Below are 14,118 nucleotides of genomic sequence, written 5' to 3'. Positions count from 1 at the left end.
AATCTCAGGTGAGTTGCAAATTAGATGATGAGTGATATGGGTCACCACCTTTTTGAATGTGAAAAGTTAGGGTGATAATGAGTTGGTAATTTAATTGTTGTAGAGATGGAAGGTATTAGTTCTGTATGTTATACAGACTTATCATTTTATAATAATCCAAATTTCATGGTTCCAAAATTAATTAGGTTATTTAATGGATGGATAGGCTTCCAAAATTATTTGGTATCAGAGATGGAAATACCAAATAATTTATTAGCCATTTTACATGGTAAGAGATGAACATATATCTCTTAAAGTTATATTCCCCATATGCCAATCATAATTTGTCCTATGGGTGTGTATCCGTATACGTATCCAGGATTTTAAAACCGGGTGGATACCTGCTTGGATAAACCTAGGTGGGTATTTGGTTTTAGATATCCATAGAACTGGATATCCAGATTGTAATTGGTATCAAATTTTAACTCTACTTTTTTTCAGTTGTAGGTTTTTTTTTTTTTTTAAAAAAACTAATTTAGTGAAACAAAATTCTATTGACAAAAAGAAAAAAAAATCCGGTTACAAATAACTGATTAAATTAACTGAATCCGGGCAAATAACCATTTGGAATCACTTGAATTTTTGGCTTTCGTACCGAACCGAAAAAAAAGTTCAAGTTTGGATGCACACCCCTAGTCCAAAAAAGAAAACAAGTATAAAAGTTTGTAGATTGAAAACAAATTATCTGCTAATTTTTCTAAGAGAACTTAAAATCTACCTTTCATTTATAAGTTTTTATAATTTGAAGGAGCGGTAATCCCTCTATGATTTATAAACTGATGTATAAACACTATTTATTGTAGAACCTATATATTGCAATTATTAAAAAACTCAAAACACAAATGTTAGGTTCTTGATAATGCTGCACGTACAACGGAGGTGTGTGGGTCAGTGCTCTTTGCAAGGGATAAAGCAAGAGTTTGTTGAAGATGCCTCAAGACAACCTTGCTATGGCCCAAAGCAGAATGGAGAATGATCCATGCTGACTAAGGTCTGGATTAGTTACATAAAATTAAAAATCTTATCCCATCTCATTTCAATTTATTATTATAATTTTTTAAAATTTCTATACAAAATATAATAAACAATTTAACTTTTTCAAATCTTAATATAAAATTAATATTAAAAAATTATATTATAATAATATTTTATTCATTATTATTTAAAAGATCTCATCTTATCTGTGTAACTAAACGGGACCTAAAGAACAACATCACTGAAATTTGATGTTGGTGACAAAGTGATGCTGTAGTGAAGCATACTCCTCAAGTTTAGAAAAGCTTTCTAAATAGAAAAATGCACATGACAGTCTTTATTCTAAAATATATTTGATTCATTTTATATAAAGTGCTACAACTATAAAAAGATTTTATAAAAAAAATTGACGTGACTTCATGCGACACGTTAGATATCTTTTACAATAAAAATGACTTTACAATATGATGTATCGCATGTACTCATGCCAGTTTATAAGTTTATTTTTATGAAATCTTTTTGTGTTTAAAACATTTATCATAATGTGAAATATCTAAAACTTTTGGTTTCTTTTTTTCCCGAAATCTTTTTTTTTTTTTCAACATCAAACTGAACATTTTTAAATAGTAAAAACTGCATATTATTGAACTTTTTAAATTTTTATCTCATCATTGTCCAATAATTAAAGAATAATGGCACAGGAGGAAAAATACAGGCATAACATACAAAGCCACTACCTCATTTGACAACACCTGCCAAATCTCTGGCCTCCATTTTTGCAAGAATCATAGATTTTTTAAATTTTCTTCTCAAATTGACTGCCTTTATTGACTAAGGAAGAAAAGGACAAGAAACTATTGGAGATGGAAAGATAAATTATTAATTAAGCTAAGGCTTACAAATTCAAAGATGACGGCAGGAAATGGCTACTCCAATAATAGGGAAGTGGAATTAGGAAAATAATATGGTAACTAATTCTTGGTTCTGGCCAGGTATAATGTTTGTTTTTATTGGTAGTGGGTGTTCAAGGACAATATCTCGATTAATCTGGGAGATGCATGCTTGTCCCACTGTTGCTTGCAAATTTAAATACTACACTAGCTAGATGCTGATGCCACCCTAAGTGACGAAGGACTACTCTTCCAAACTGATCTGATCCAACATAGCTAGACGGGTTTTTAATTAGAGAAGTAATAGTAATAAGGGTGATAATATGTGATACGATCAATTAATTTAATACAAAAATGATACGAAATTAATAAATTTGTATTTAATATAATTAGATTAATCTGTTTAGATAAGATTAATAAATAAGTCAATTACGAGTTAACTCGATTAACGTAAAATCATAATTAACGGTAATCCATTTAAATTTTATGTTTGGTAATTATGTTTGACTTTAGGCTGATCGCTGATGCGGGTGATAAGGACACCCACCTTGGCACGACGGCGAGTGATTGATTGACAGCACCCAAAAAGAGTCTGCCTGCCTGTGCAGCCCAGATTTCTACATACTGCAGAAGATCCACGTGCTATCTGCTGTTGTACGTAGCTCCGATCGATCACCAAGGCCAGCCGACCGACGTCTTTGCCGCCCCATTTACTGTACTACCAACTTTGCCGCCACATATACTGTACTACCAACTTTGCCCCCCCATTTGCTGTACTTCTTTCAGCGCCGCCCATCAAGATGATCATGCATGAGTTAGATTATGACCATTAAAAAGAAACGACAGATCACAATTGACCGTTAAAGATGTACGTAAGTATAGTTATACATATGTAATCATCGTTTGCATGCACGCGTTTTGCTTTCATCTACCAAATATTACTTGGATAGGGGCATACAAAACAACCTGTTGATCTGTTCAAACTTCAAACTTCTCTCCGAAAATATGCATGCAGAATGATTATTATTTATAAGTAATGTCACTTATCATCTAAATTTTCATTATGATTTTATCTTTTCATGATGTGATATTAGATAATTGTAGACTATTTATTATATTTAACTTGTGAACTTATCAACTAATATCACATCATGAGATGATGAGAATTAGATTAATAAAAGATTCTTTTATTATTTATTATTATTTTATTTGTTGCTGGAATTTGGTATTAATATTATTTAATAATGAAGAATACTCTGCGGCAGATGATCTTTGCAAATAAGAGTTATAAATAGATTTTTTCTTCTAATAATTTCATGGCTAATTATAATTACTTATACCAAGATCAGTAAAGTATACATGATATTATTTATGGCCATCGGACTTGAATTTGTAGATAATTGATTCGTAGGATGGGACATGTAGAGAGTGAGGCTCATGTAACCTCTCACATTAATATTGCCTAACCACAAATGGGATCGAGTAGATTTATTACAATTTTCTTGTTCATACTTTTAATAATTTAGAAAGATAGATACATTAATACGAAGATTTCACAATATCTAAAACATTTAAAGCAGTTAAGCAACATTTAATATAGTGAAATTTACATGCTGTGTCATGACTGTTTATATTAATTTTCTTTTTATATGGATCTCGTATTTATTTATTTTTTTCAAGTAATTACACGACTCTTACAAAATCACGACTGTAAATATTATTTCTCATAATAGAAATCATGACATTATAACTAGACCAAATTTTTCGCCGATTAAGAAGTTACTCATTTTTTTTTTTACCAAAATAAATTTTTTTAGGACCAAACATTTCAATCCAATAAAAATAATTTTGTTATTATAATATATGTTTATTTCTCTTAAAATTATAAAATTAAAGTATTGGATAAAAATATTGTAAGGAAACTATCATCGATTCCGATAATATTTGTGACAGCCCCGGCCACCCCTTCTTGCTCATGTGTCATATAACTATTTAACAATAAAAATAAATAAGGATAAGAAATGTAGAGTAGCTAGCAATGTGATTTCAGACCATTTTCAAAAGACATAATTACAAGATTCAAATATCGAGAACCAATGGTACTGGCGCAGAGCCGGCAACTGGTCATGATCCAGGGTCATATATATACACCATAGAGCTAATCCTGCATGCTTGCATGCATGCAAGTCAACGAACGAGGTGGTCTGATTCTGACCCATGCATGTGTTTTAAATGCCAATATTACAGTCTTTGGGGCGCGCGCGCAGCTTATTCCGCAGAGAGATGGATATATATTGTCAAACAACACAAACTCTTATGGATAACGTCGAAATAACTCCATCCAACTCAGAATCAAGAGTGGTACTGACCCCTGCATTCACCCTGCAGCATTCATGCATACATGCTGTACAAATCCACACTGCCTTTTGACTTATGATTATGTCAAAACCTTAACGTCAATAATTAATTAATTAGATCAACCAAATTTAAGATAAGGTTGTAGGAATATTAGATCATCTCTTTCTTTCTTTCTTTCTTTTTTTCTTTCACAACATTATTAAAAAATACTTACTTAATTATTAAGTGAAAAACAACAATAATAATAAAATAAAAAAGTCTCAATAATAACTTCCAGCGAAAGTCACCAGTGAAAAGAGTAACATATTTATTTGAAAAAAATAAATACATACATTTTATATTATCCATAGAAGATATTTGAATACTACTAGTGCACACGATCATCCCATGTATATAAGCATTTGACGGCAAAGGTATACACCATAGTTAATAATGAGATTAGATAATTTGTAGGAAGATGATTTGTACATAGTATGTACCAAAGCAAACCCGCCCATTTTCTTTAAAAAAAAGTTGATAAATTTGAGACTTACATGAACAAATATATTATTTAATGGTGGGTTTTACTTTTTTTAAAAGGAGTACGCGAGATTTACACATTTTAAAATTATTGTGTCTTATAATATTACTCTAATTTGTATATTCTGGGAGTACGTAATCTATCTATAAATTAGGTTTTAAACATGAAACTGTATTATTTATTGTACATAAATATTTACGAGTGGCAATACTCTCGCTAATTACAAGTAATTAATATATTAAAATATAATATAATTATATATTATATTTATATTATCTCATTTGATTAAATTAATTTTAATTAGCTAGACAAATTTACTGGTTTGGGAGTGAGATGAGATGAAAATTTTGTAAATAATAATAAGATAGTTTGTAAATAATAGTAAGATAGTTTGCGTTGAGTATTTTTTAGGTTTTGAAAAACGAGAGAGAAAATTTGAATAAAAAATATTATAAAGTTAAAATATTGTAATAATATAGTTTTATAATATTATTTTTATTTGGAGATTTGAAAATTTTAAAACTATTTTTTATTTGAAAATTAGAAAAAATTGTAATAATTAGTTTGAAAATTTTATATTTAAATTATAGTTAAGAATAAGATCAGATGAGATAAAATAAGATTAGATGAGAATTTTATGTCTCATTGATGCTCCGAACTTGCCTATAATATGCTAATTTAAAAAAGTATTATAATTAGAACCAAATTCCCTCTCGACCATTTTAGTTATTGTGAAGAGATAAATTTAATAATTTAAATCATATCATGCATACATATTCTAACATGTAAATTAATATTTTAATTAATTAATATTAGTAATTTACTTTTTATATATGATCTTTTGATAAGTGGACGTATGGATGGATAGATTCGAGCCAAGTCGATCTTGGCATCATGAGGTGTATGCAATTAACCTCGACCAGGTTTACGATATTCCTGATCTGGTTTTATTCGTTAACGTCTTACTTTTACATGAATATTTTCTTTTTATGATTATTTCTCTCTTTTTTAATAGTTTATTTTGTGATTATTTGATCTTTCCTCCTTTACAGCAATTCGTGCATGCACAAATTGCAGGACCAAATTACCTCAAATAATTTTGGGATTATGATCTGTTGAACGCACGCATTTATTCTCCCCATTTATGGACTGAAATATCTAATTAATATTATTCCTTATCCAAACACATGATTCATATCATATGATTTAGATATGTATAGCATAGAATCTGATTAGTGACTCCAATCCAATCTGACTCGATCATGATATATACTATATGGTCTTTTATATAATAATTAATTTCTACTAGTGCTAGCTTCTGTATATATATAGAGTGCGTCGTGGCTCTACAGCCATACATGGGGGGATCTTGACTAGGATCCCGCCAAGGCAAAAGCTTTTTTTTTTTTTTTTTGCTTTTTGTTTTATGTATTTTTTTAATGATTTTAAATATTTTTAAAATAAAAAAATCAAAATATCATTAAAAAATACTTACTTAATCATTGAGTAAAAAAAAAACACACACACGCAAGCGAGATTTTTAGTCGGGGAAAAGCCAGGTGTGGTTCTGATATATATGATCATTAATTAAGAGAAAAAGGTGAACGTTAAAAAGAAGAGAAAATGGAATCTTTTGATTGTAATAATTTATTTTTGGTTAATTCTCCTAATATATATCATGGATTGATGAATCAATAAGAAGCTATCATTAAGAAGGAAAAATGAACACATTTTCTAGCAAATCAACGCTTAGTTTAGTACCATGTACATGTGTTTATTTTCACTCTTATCCCAAGAGTGATCATTATGATCAGGAATAAAGATGTGTACGAGTGTAACTTTGGCGGATCTCTTCACTATATATAATTGCTGGAACTTCTAGATATTACAAACAATTTACAATTATACATTAACAGAATATTAATGCTAGATCTAAATTTTAAATAGATAAATCTCGTATAATTTATTTATTTTTATATAAAATTGGATCTTATTAATAAAGAATAATTTATTTTTTATTTTTTAAGGTGTGGTCTACTTTTTAAAATTTATACAAATTATTTCTCATTAAAAAAAATGTGTTTTTCATGTGAGTTAATTTCCAGCCACAAGTATACCAACCTCGCATATTCTTTTTATGAAAAAGGAAAACTCATCATGAAAAAAGGTTGAAAAAAAAAAGAAAGAACCATTTTTCTTAGTGGGCCGGTCGCAAAAGCTGGCTTGTTCACGTAAGGATCTTATGCATAATATTAGTAGTTCTTTTGTAAAGGAAGTGTGTTGAGTAGCGTATAAATCATTTTCATATATAAATATATATATATATATATATATATATATATATATATATATATATATATATATATAATTGAAATATAAATTAATAGAAAAATTAAATACACCCAAAATTAAATTTAAGTAACAATATTATGAGCATGCATGTTTTAACATAATCAAGAATTTTATCTGCAGTCAATTTTGTATATTCTTTTATATATTTTATTGATGTGATTAGGTGCGTATTAAAAAAATTGATATAATCAATCACATTAATAAAGTACAAAAAGAATACGTAAAAGTATTTATATACAACATTATTTACTCAATCAATAACACCATATATATATATATATATATATATATTTATATCTTGAGCTCTTGTGTGGAATTCCTTCCATCGCTATATTTTAATTTGTCGTCTAGTGTATTATCATCTTTAATTACCTCATTCAAATACTATTAATTCTTCAAATAATATTAAATATAATTTTAAAATATGCAAGTGCAAGCACTCATTTTAAAAATAAAAAGTTGGATCTATTATTAAAAATATATATATATTTTTTATGTGAGTCATAGATTCAATCATTATTTTTTGAAAAAATGGTATCTAAAACTTATATATTCTAAAATTATAAATATCATTTTAAAAAAAATGATTAGATCTATTATTAGAAAATAATTTTCTCATGTAAATCGTATATTCAATCACTTTTTTAAAAAATAATTATACAGAATTTACATATTCTAAAATTACAAATATCATTTCTAAAATTCTTTTTAATCCGAATTTTCTTGAGGAATAATGATATTGGAGCGTTTAAATGACTAGATCGAGGCCGACATATTATAAGCATTTTCCCCATTGAACTCATATCTAAGCATTTAAATTCCACAAAGAAGAACCTTTTTTTTGTTTGTTTTTGGTTTTTGGAACTTGTCTTGATTGATTGATGCGACGTTTGATATTTTGGAACCTGTCTTGTTCTTCAAAGTTTCATACCTTTAATTACAGAAGCCTTAGAAAATAAGTAAGCATTACCTAACCGACCATTTACCACTCTTTTCTTATACCCCTACCCCATTAATGAATCCCATTTTTATGCTTCATTTGACATGCATTACAAAATTATTCGCATAAACTACTTTTCCCGCTTGATCACTTATTTTGATTGATGGATTCCCATGTTGTTCTGATCAATCAAGAACATTGATCCATAGTATAGTTCAAAGGGAATTGATCTTGTGCTCTTGTGGGAGATGGGTGGGTTTACAGCCACTATTGGGAGTTTTTGCTGATTAAGATCCCCATATAGTACATTTTAAGGTTTTTTTTTTTTTTTTTTACATGCATTTGTTAGGATATTGTTAAATATATATTTTTTAAATTCACAACATCATTAAAAAAAATTCTTTAATCACAAAGTTAAAAACAAAAAAAATATCTCAGCGACAGCTTCCAGCAAAATGCTTAGTATTTTCAATTGTAGATTTTTTCCATCGTTTTTTGTCCTTTGGTGTTGATATTTTTCTGAAAGAAAAATAAGTAGTAGGGTTTAATTATTATCTTTGATGAAATCTATATATCTGGCTGATCATTGGAATTAGTACTGTGTATTTATTTTTTTGTGGACAAGCACTTCTAATGATCCATGAATTAGAATGGAAAAGAAACTGATCAAAACAATAAATTGAAATTTTTTTTGTTCTTCTCGAAAGGAGAAGTAGGGGCGACCAATTTAGCAATTCTCACTGGATGTGACCATAAGAGCGGCCCTCCCTGCTGTGGAATGTCTGGTTTGAGTATTAACTACTGTCCAATGGGCGAGCTCATCATCTCAACACTTCCAAAATATCTAGCTGGTTCAAAGCTCATTCTATGACTCAAGGGTCAAGTTTTACTATCATAAATAATTTCAACTTATGTCCTGACTTAAACTCAATCTTAAAATTATGAAATACAAGCTTGTACCAACTGGGCTACCAACTTGGTGGACAATAAATTGAAAGTTATTTTGTACAACCAGTACCTTTGATTTCATATCCCTTTACAAGTAACTTTTTGAAATTTTCAATTAGATATTAACAAACAAGATATTATAATAATGGATTAAAATTTCTTATAATTTTTTGGTCTAAATATTTTGTATAAATACTATATTAATTAATATTGTTCGGAGAATTCGAAATTTAACATTTAATACAATGGGTCCACTATGAGTTTAGATTACCAAAAATATTTGAGTAAAAAAAAATTATATAAAATCCTCACCCTACTTATAATCGGTATCTTAATTAATTGTTAATAAAAAAATTTATGTGCAGTCATTTTACGTACTCTTTTATGTACTCTATTAATATGATTGGTTGTATATTAAATAAAATTAATCTAACTAATCATATTAATAATATATATAAAGAATATACAAAAAAATAATTATACCTAAAATTCCTATTGCTTAATTAGAAGGAAATCTTTATGACAGTGGTAGGTCATGGAGAGGCAGTAAATTTTTCCGTATATGAGAGTATGTCAGAGTAAAGAGATTTACGGTACACGCTGTAAATGGATAAGGCACAAACAACGAAATGCCAACCGATATTGCCAATTGCCTCCACAAGCACCCACCCCCAGCGTTGCTTTCTTTTCCCTATATATAGGTGCGAGCAAACAACACAAACTCAGTTATAAGAGGCTGAAAGGTGTAAAGAGAGAGAGGGAGGCATCATTATTCTCCCACAGAATTTATCAGCTTCGTAGCCATGGAGGTTGAAACTGCGAACAAAGACATGGGAGCAGCACAGCCTAGCCCCCTGATAAAGATCGGTTTGGTGGCATCCATAGCTGCCGGCGTGCAGTTTGGGTGGGCTCTGCAACTCTCCCTACTGACCCCGTACGTCCAGCTTCTCGGCATCCCGCACACTTGGGCTGCCTTCATTTGGCTCTGCGGTCCCATCTCTGGTATGCTCGTCCAGCCCATCGTTGGATACTACAGCGACCAAAGTACCTGTCGCTTCGGTCGCCGCCGTCCGTTCATAGCTGCTGGGGCCGGCTTCGTAGCGATAGCGGTCTTTCTCATCGGTTATGCCGCGGACCTCGGCCACCTCTTCGGCGACCGTGTGGATAAACCCACGAGACCCCGCGCCATCGCCTTCTTCGTGGTCGGCTTTTGGGTTCTTGACGTCTCCAACAATATGCTGCAGGGCCCATGCCGTGCCCTCCTGGCTGATCTCTCTGGGAACGACCAGAAAAGGATGCGCACATCCAATGCGTTCTTCTCGTTCTTCATGGCGATTGGCAACGTCCTCGGCTACGCCGCCGGGTCCTACACTCACTTATACAAGATTTTCCCCTTCACAAAGACCAAAGCTTGCGACGTCTACTGCGCAAACCTCAAGAGCTGCTTCTTCCTTTCCATTGCGTTGCTCTTGTCGGTAACCATCCTGGCTCTCACTACAGTGAAAGAAAGAGCGCTTTCTTCGCAACCGAAGCCGGAAAACGCCGCCGGAGAGGAGGAAACGGTGACGAAGTCAGCTGGGTTACTCTTTTTCGGCGAAATGTGGAGCGCTTTAAAGGGGTTACAGAGGCCAATGAGGATTCTACTTATAGTGACGTGTCTCAACTGGATTGCATGGTTCCCGTTCCTGCTGTTCGACACAGATTGGATGGGGAAAGAGGTGTACGGAGGGACGGTCGGGGGGGGGCCGAAGGGAAAAATGTACGATCGGGGTGTGCGGGCGGGTGCGCTGGGGCTCATGCTCAACTCCGTGGTCTTGGGACTCACATCGCTCGGCGTGAACATCATCTCGCGCGGCGTTGGGGGAGTGAGGCGCTTGTGGGGTATCGTCAACTTCTTGCTGGCACTGTGCATGGCCATGACCGTCCTGATCACAAAGCTGGCCGAGTCTGCTCGGCATAAAGCCGCCGCTAACGGCGTAGCAACACTATCCTCGCCACCGTCGGGTGTTAAGGCAGGAGCTCTGGCACTGTTTACGGTGCTGGGTATACCCCTGGCAGTAAGCTTTTTCTCTTTTTCTTTTTTTCGCTTTTTTGGGTACGAAATTAAAGCAGATTTTAGACCTCATTTACTGCAATTTAATTTTGACTTGTTTACTTTTGTTTTACACTTGTCGAAAAGCTTTTGTCCCCAAGTCCCTTCCTCTCATTTTCTCTATGGTCGGTCCTTTTCCTTTTCGTTTCTCACACTTTTTATTTTTGGGAAAGAAGTCAACTTTTTTATGTTCATTTCTTCAAATTCATTCACTTTTCCTAAAACATTTATAACAATTTCTTTAGGAATCAATACGATGTTATCTCCAACAAACTTGATTTTTGAAGATATATTTTTGAGAAATTCATAATAAATGTTACAATGAAAATTCCATTAATGGAAAAGATTACGATTCTCTAAAATTTTTGTCCTCATTTTAAATGGTTCTATAGCGAGAGAAAAACATATACAAAAGAGTTGTTTGTTTGGTTATACAGTTTAGATTAGATAAGAAGATAAGTTTTATTAAAAGTTAAATAAAATATTATTATAATATGATTTTTTAATATTAATTTTATTTTAGAATTTAAAAAAATTGTAATGATTATATAAAATGAGATATATAGTTTGATATTTTATAACCAAACATACCCTTAATATTGCATGAAAAATTCACATTAAACAACTATAAATACTGTATGTATGATCTTCATAATTCAAATCTTTGCCAGTATTACTCTAAGCCTTGGTATTTGAACAGTCATTTAATTAGTAGCTCGTGACAGAATAATATTTAATAATATGATTAATTTCAATATATATTGGTACTGCACGCAGGTGACTTATAGCATTCCTTTTGCTTTGGCGTCCATATTTTCCCATTCTTCGGGTGCTGGCCAAGGTAATAACATTTCAATGCGATCCAAACGCTTGTAATTTGGGATCATGATCTTCTTTGGTGGCAAATTCTCTTAAAAGCTTTATAAATTGGATCTCTGATTACATGCAGGACTTTCTCTGGGAGTCTTGAATCTTGCAATCGTCGTTCCCCAGGTTAATTTTCGCCTCTCAATTATAATCTGCTTTTTCTTTCTCTTGAATTCGTACTTCTTAACTTTTTAGTAACGTTACGTGTAAGTATTGTACAATTGCTTTGAAAAATAGTAGAATTTATTATTAAAAAATTAATTTATTTTCACATAGATTTCGTATTTATTAATTTTTTCAAAATGATTACAAGACACTTGCACACTCACAACTGCAACTATAATTTCTTATCTTATATATATATATATATATATATATGTTAGTAATAGAAATGATTATACAAATCCCAAATAGACAAACACGGTGTATGCCTTTGTTGAAAGGTAGACCATACCCTAAAAAATATAAAAACATTAATCTATATTAGTGGACCCATTATTTTACAAAAGACATGGAGACTTTTCTATTTAGGCTTACAAATAGAAAATGATAGTAATTATACTGACAAGTAATATTAAAAATGATATATTTTTTGCGTGCAGATGTTGGTGTCAGTTCTTAGCGGACCCTTTGATGCCCTATTTGGAGGTGGAAACTTGCCTGCATTTGTGGTGGGTGCCATTGCAGCTGCTGCAAGTGGAATACTCTCACTCACCCTGCTCCCATCTCCAACCGCTGATCTCTCTGTTTCTAAAGATGTAATAGCAGTCCCTTCATTCCATTGAATCTTTTTTCATTCAGGAGGAGTTCATCCTTGATCTTCTTCTTTTTTGTCTTGTATTTGTTGTTTTTTTTATTGGGTTCCCCGGCCTGATCCTGATCTCATTACTCTGATGATCTTATGGAACTCATGTGTTTGTTGTGATTGGCATTTGTGGTCTAAGAGCACCCAATGCTACAAAAGCCATGCATTTTAGTTTTTAGTGGCATCAATATCAATGTCTAGTACTACATATAAATATAGATCCAGTCTTTGGAATTACCCCAATATCAATGGATGCGTATCTGATTTTCTCTTATATACACCGATCAATTTCATGTCCAATGGAAGGAATTAGGAAGTAGATTGTGCTTTTTTCTCTTATACTTCATAATTTTTTAGTGTGCTAAGGTTGATATTTGTGAAGAGTGCTTTGTTTTTATTTTTTATTTTTTTTTTCTTGTCTCATTTCATGGGTGTCCTCTGGCAGTTATATTAGTCTACTAAAATCACTTGTGCCCTTTGACACTTATTCTACTCTATTAATCTCACTCTTGCGCTTCCTATTCTTGTGACCGATTATCAAAAACTCAGTAGGTAGTGAACCAGTACTAGTGTGCATGATATGAGCTAGTCACAAAATGTGGGAATAGACAATGCCTCAAAACTTTAGAGCAATCATAAATGAGTTTTTAATAACCATCGTATAGTGAGAAAAATCTTAATATAAGCATAACTGAAATCACATCAGAAATAAAAACATAGGCAATGTTTACTCCTATGGAAGGATTGTGCATCTTGGCAGCCAATCGAGCAAAAATAGAAATAAAACAGAGATGTTGATACAAATACTGTAACAAAATCAGAAATAGAGGCCACAATTAATGCTACTCGTACCAAAGCATAAGTTGAATTTGATGTTTGATTTTCACATACAATACAACAACAACACAATGTACTATATGAATATTATAATCACATAATCAATACTAAGGTCACATTCACATTTCATGTTATTAGAAAATAGTGAACTAGAAAAGAAAAACACTATAAACACAAAGAAATCTCATAAAGGGATCCCACACATTGATGTGCCACGTCTCCGGCCCCCTTCTTCTTTATTTTTTTCCTTTCTCCCCCTCTCCTCCTCCCCCTTTCCCTCTCTTTCTCCCCCTCCTCGTGCCAGCCATGGTGGTCGGGGACCACCTTAGAGTGGGCAAAAGCTACCGACGATCCATGGAGCTCACAACAGTGTCGTAAGCTTGCCATGCACGTTTCATGCATTGTGTTTTGGCCAATGGCCACTGTCAGTTTGGCCGGGTTGGTCGTGGCTTGAATGGCCAACGGCCGCCATCTGTTGGCTAGGGTAGTCGAAAA

The 14,118-nt window shown here is 32.2% G+C and overlaps 1 protein-coding gene across 1 annotated transcript; it reads left to right on the top strand.

Moving 5' to 3' along the window:
* The first annotated feature begins 9,734 nt into the window (after positions 1 to 9,734).
* Positions 9,735 to 13,060, top strand: LOC122297587 (sucrose transport protein-like). Its single transcript, XM_043107697.1, has 4 exons — positions 9,735 to 11,079; positions 11,892 to 11,955; positions 12,064 to 12,107; positions 12,584 to 13,060. The coding sequence occupies exons 1-4, from the start codon at positions 9,826 to 9,828 to the stop codon at positions 12,764 to 12,766; spliced, it is 1,545 nt and encodes a 514-aa protein (XP_042963631.1). The 5' UTR covers positions 9,735 to 9,825; the 3' UTR covers positions 12,767 to 13,060.
* The last annotated feature ends 1,058 nt before the right edge of the window (positions 13,061 to 14,118 follow it).

This window comes from Carya illinoinensis, chromosome 15, assembly GCF_018687715.1.
Source record: "Carya illinoinensis cultivar Pawnee chromosome 15, C.illinoinensisPawnee_v1, whole genome shotgun sequence".
In the NCBI taxonomy this organism is placed as follows: Eukaryota; Viridiplantae; Streptophyta; class Magnoliopsida; order Fagales; family Juglandaceae; genus Carya; species Carya illinoinensis.
The sequence above is the reverse complement of the archived record's forward strand: the minus strand, read 5'-3'. Positions and strand labels throughout refer to the sequence as shown.

What these genes read in the sequence shown, in the direction of transcription:
- LOC122297587 (XM_043107697.1), top strand. Translation starts at nt 9,826, where the DNA reads ATGGAGGTTGAAACTGCGAACAAAGACATGGGAGCAGCACAGCCTAGC. An exon ending in TGCTGGGTATACCCCTGGCA is followed by an intron (nt 11,080 to 11,891) that starts GTAAGCTTTTTC and finishes TACTGCACGCAG; the next exon opens with GTGACTTATAGCATTCCTTT. An exon ending in TTCTTCGGGTGCTGGCCAAG is followed by an intron (nt 11,956 to 12,063) that starts GTAATAACATTT and finishes GATTACATGCAG; the next exon opens with GACTTTCTCTGGGAGTCTTG.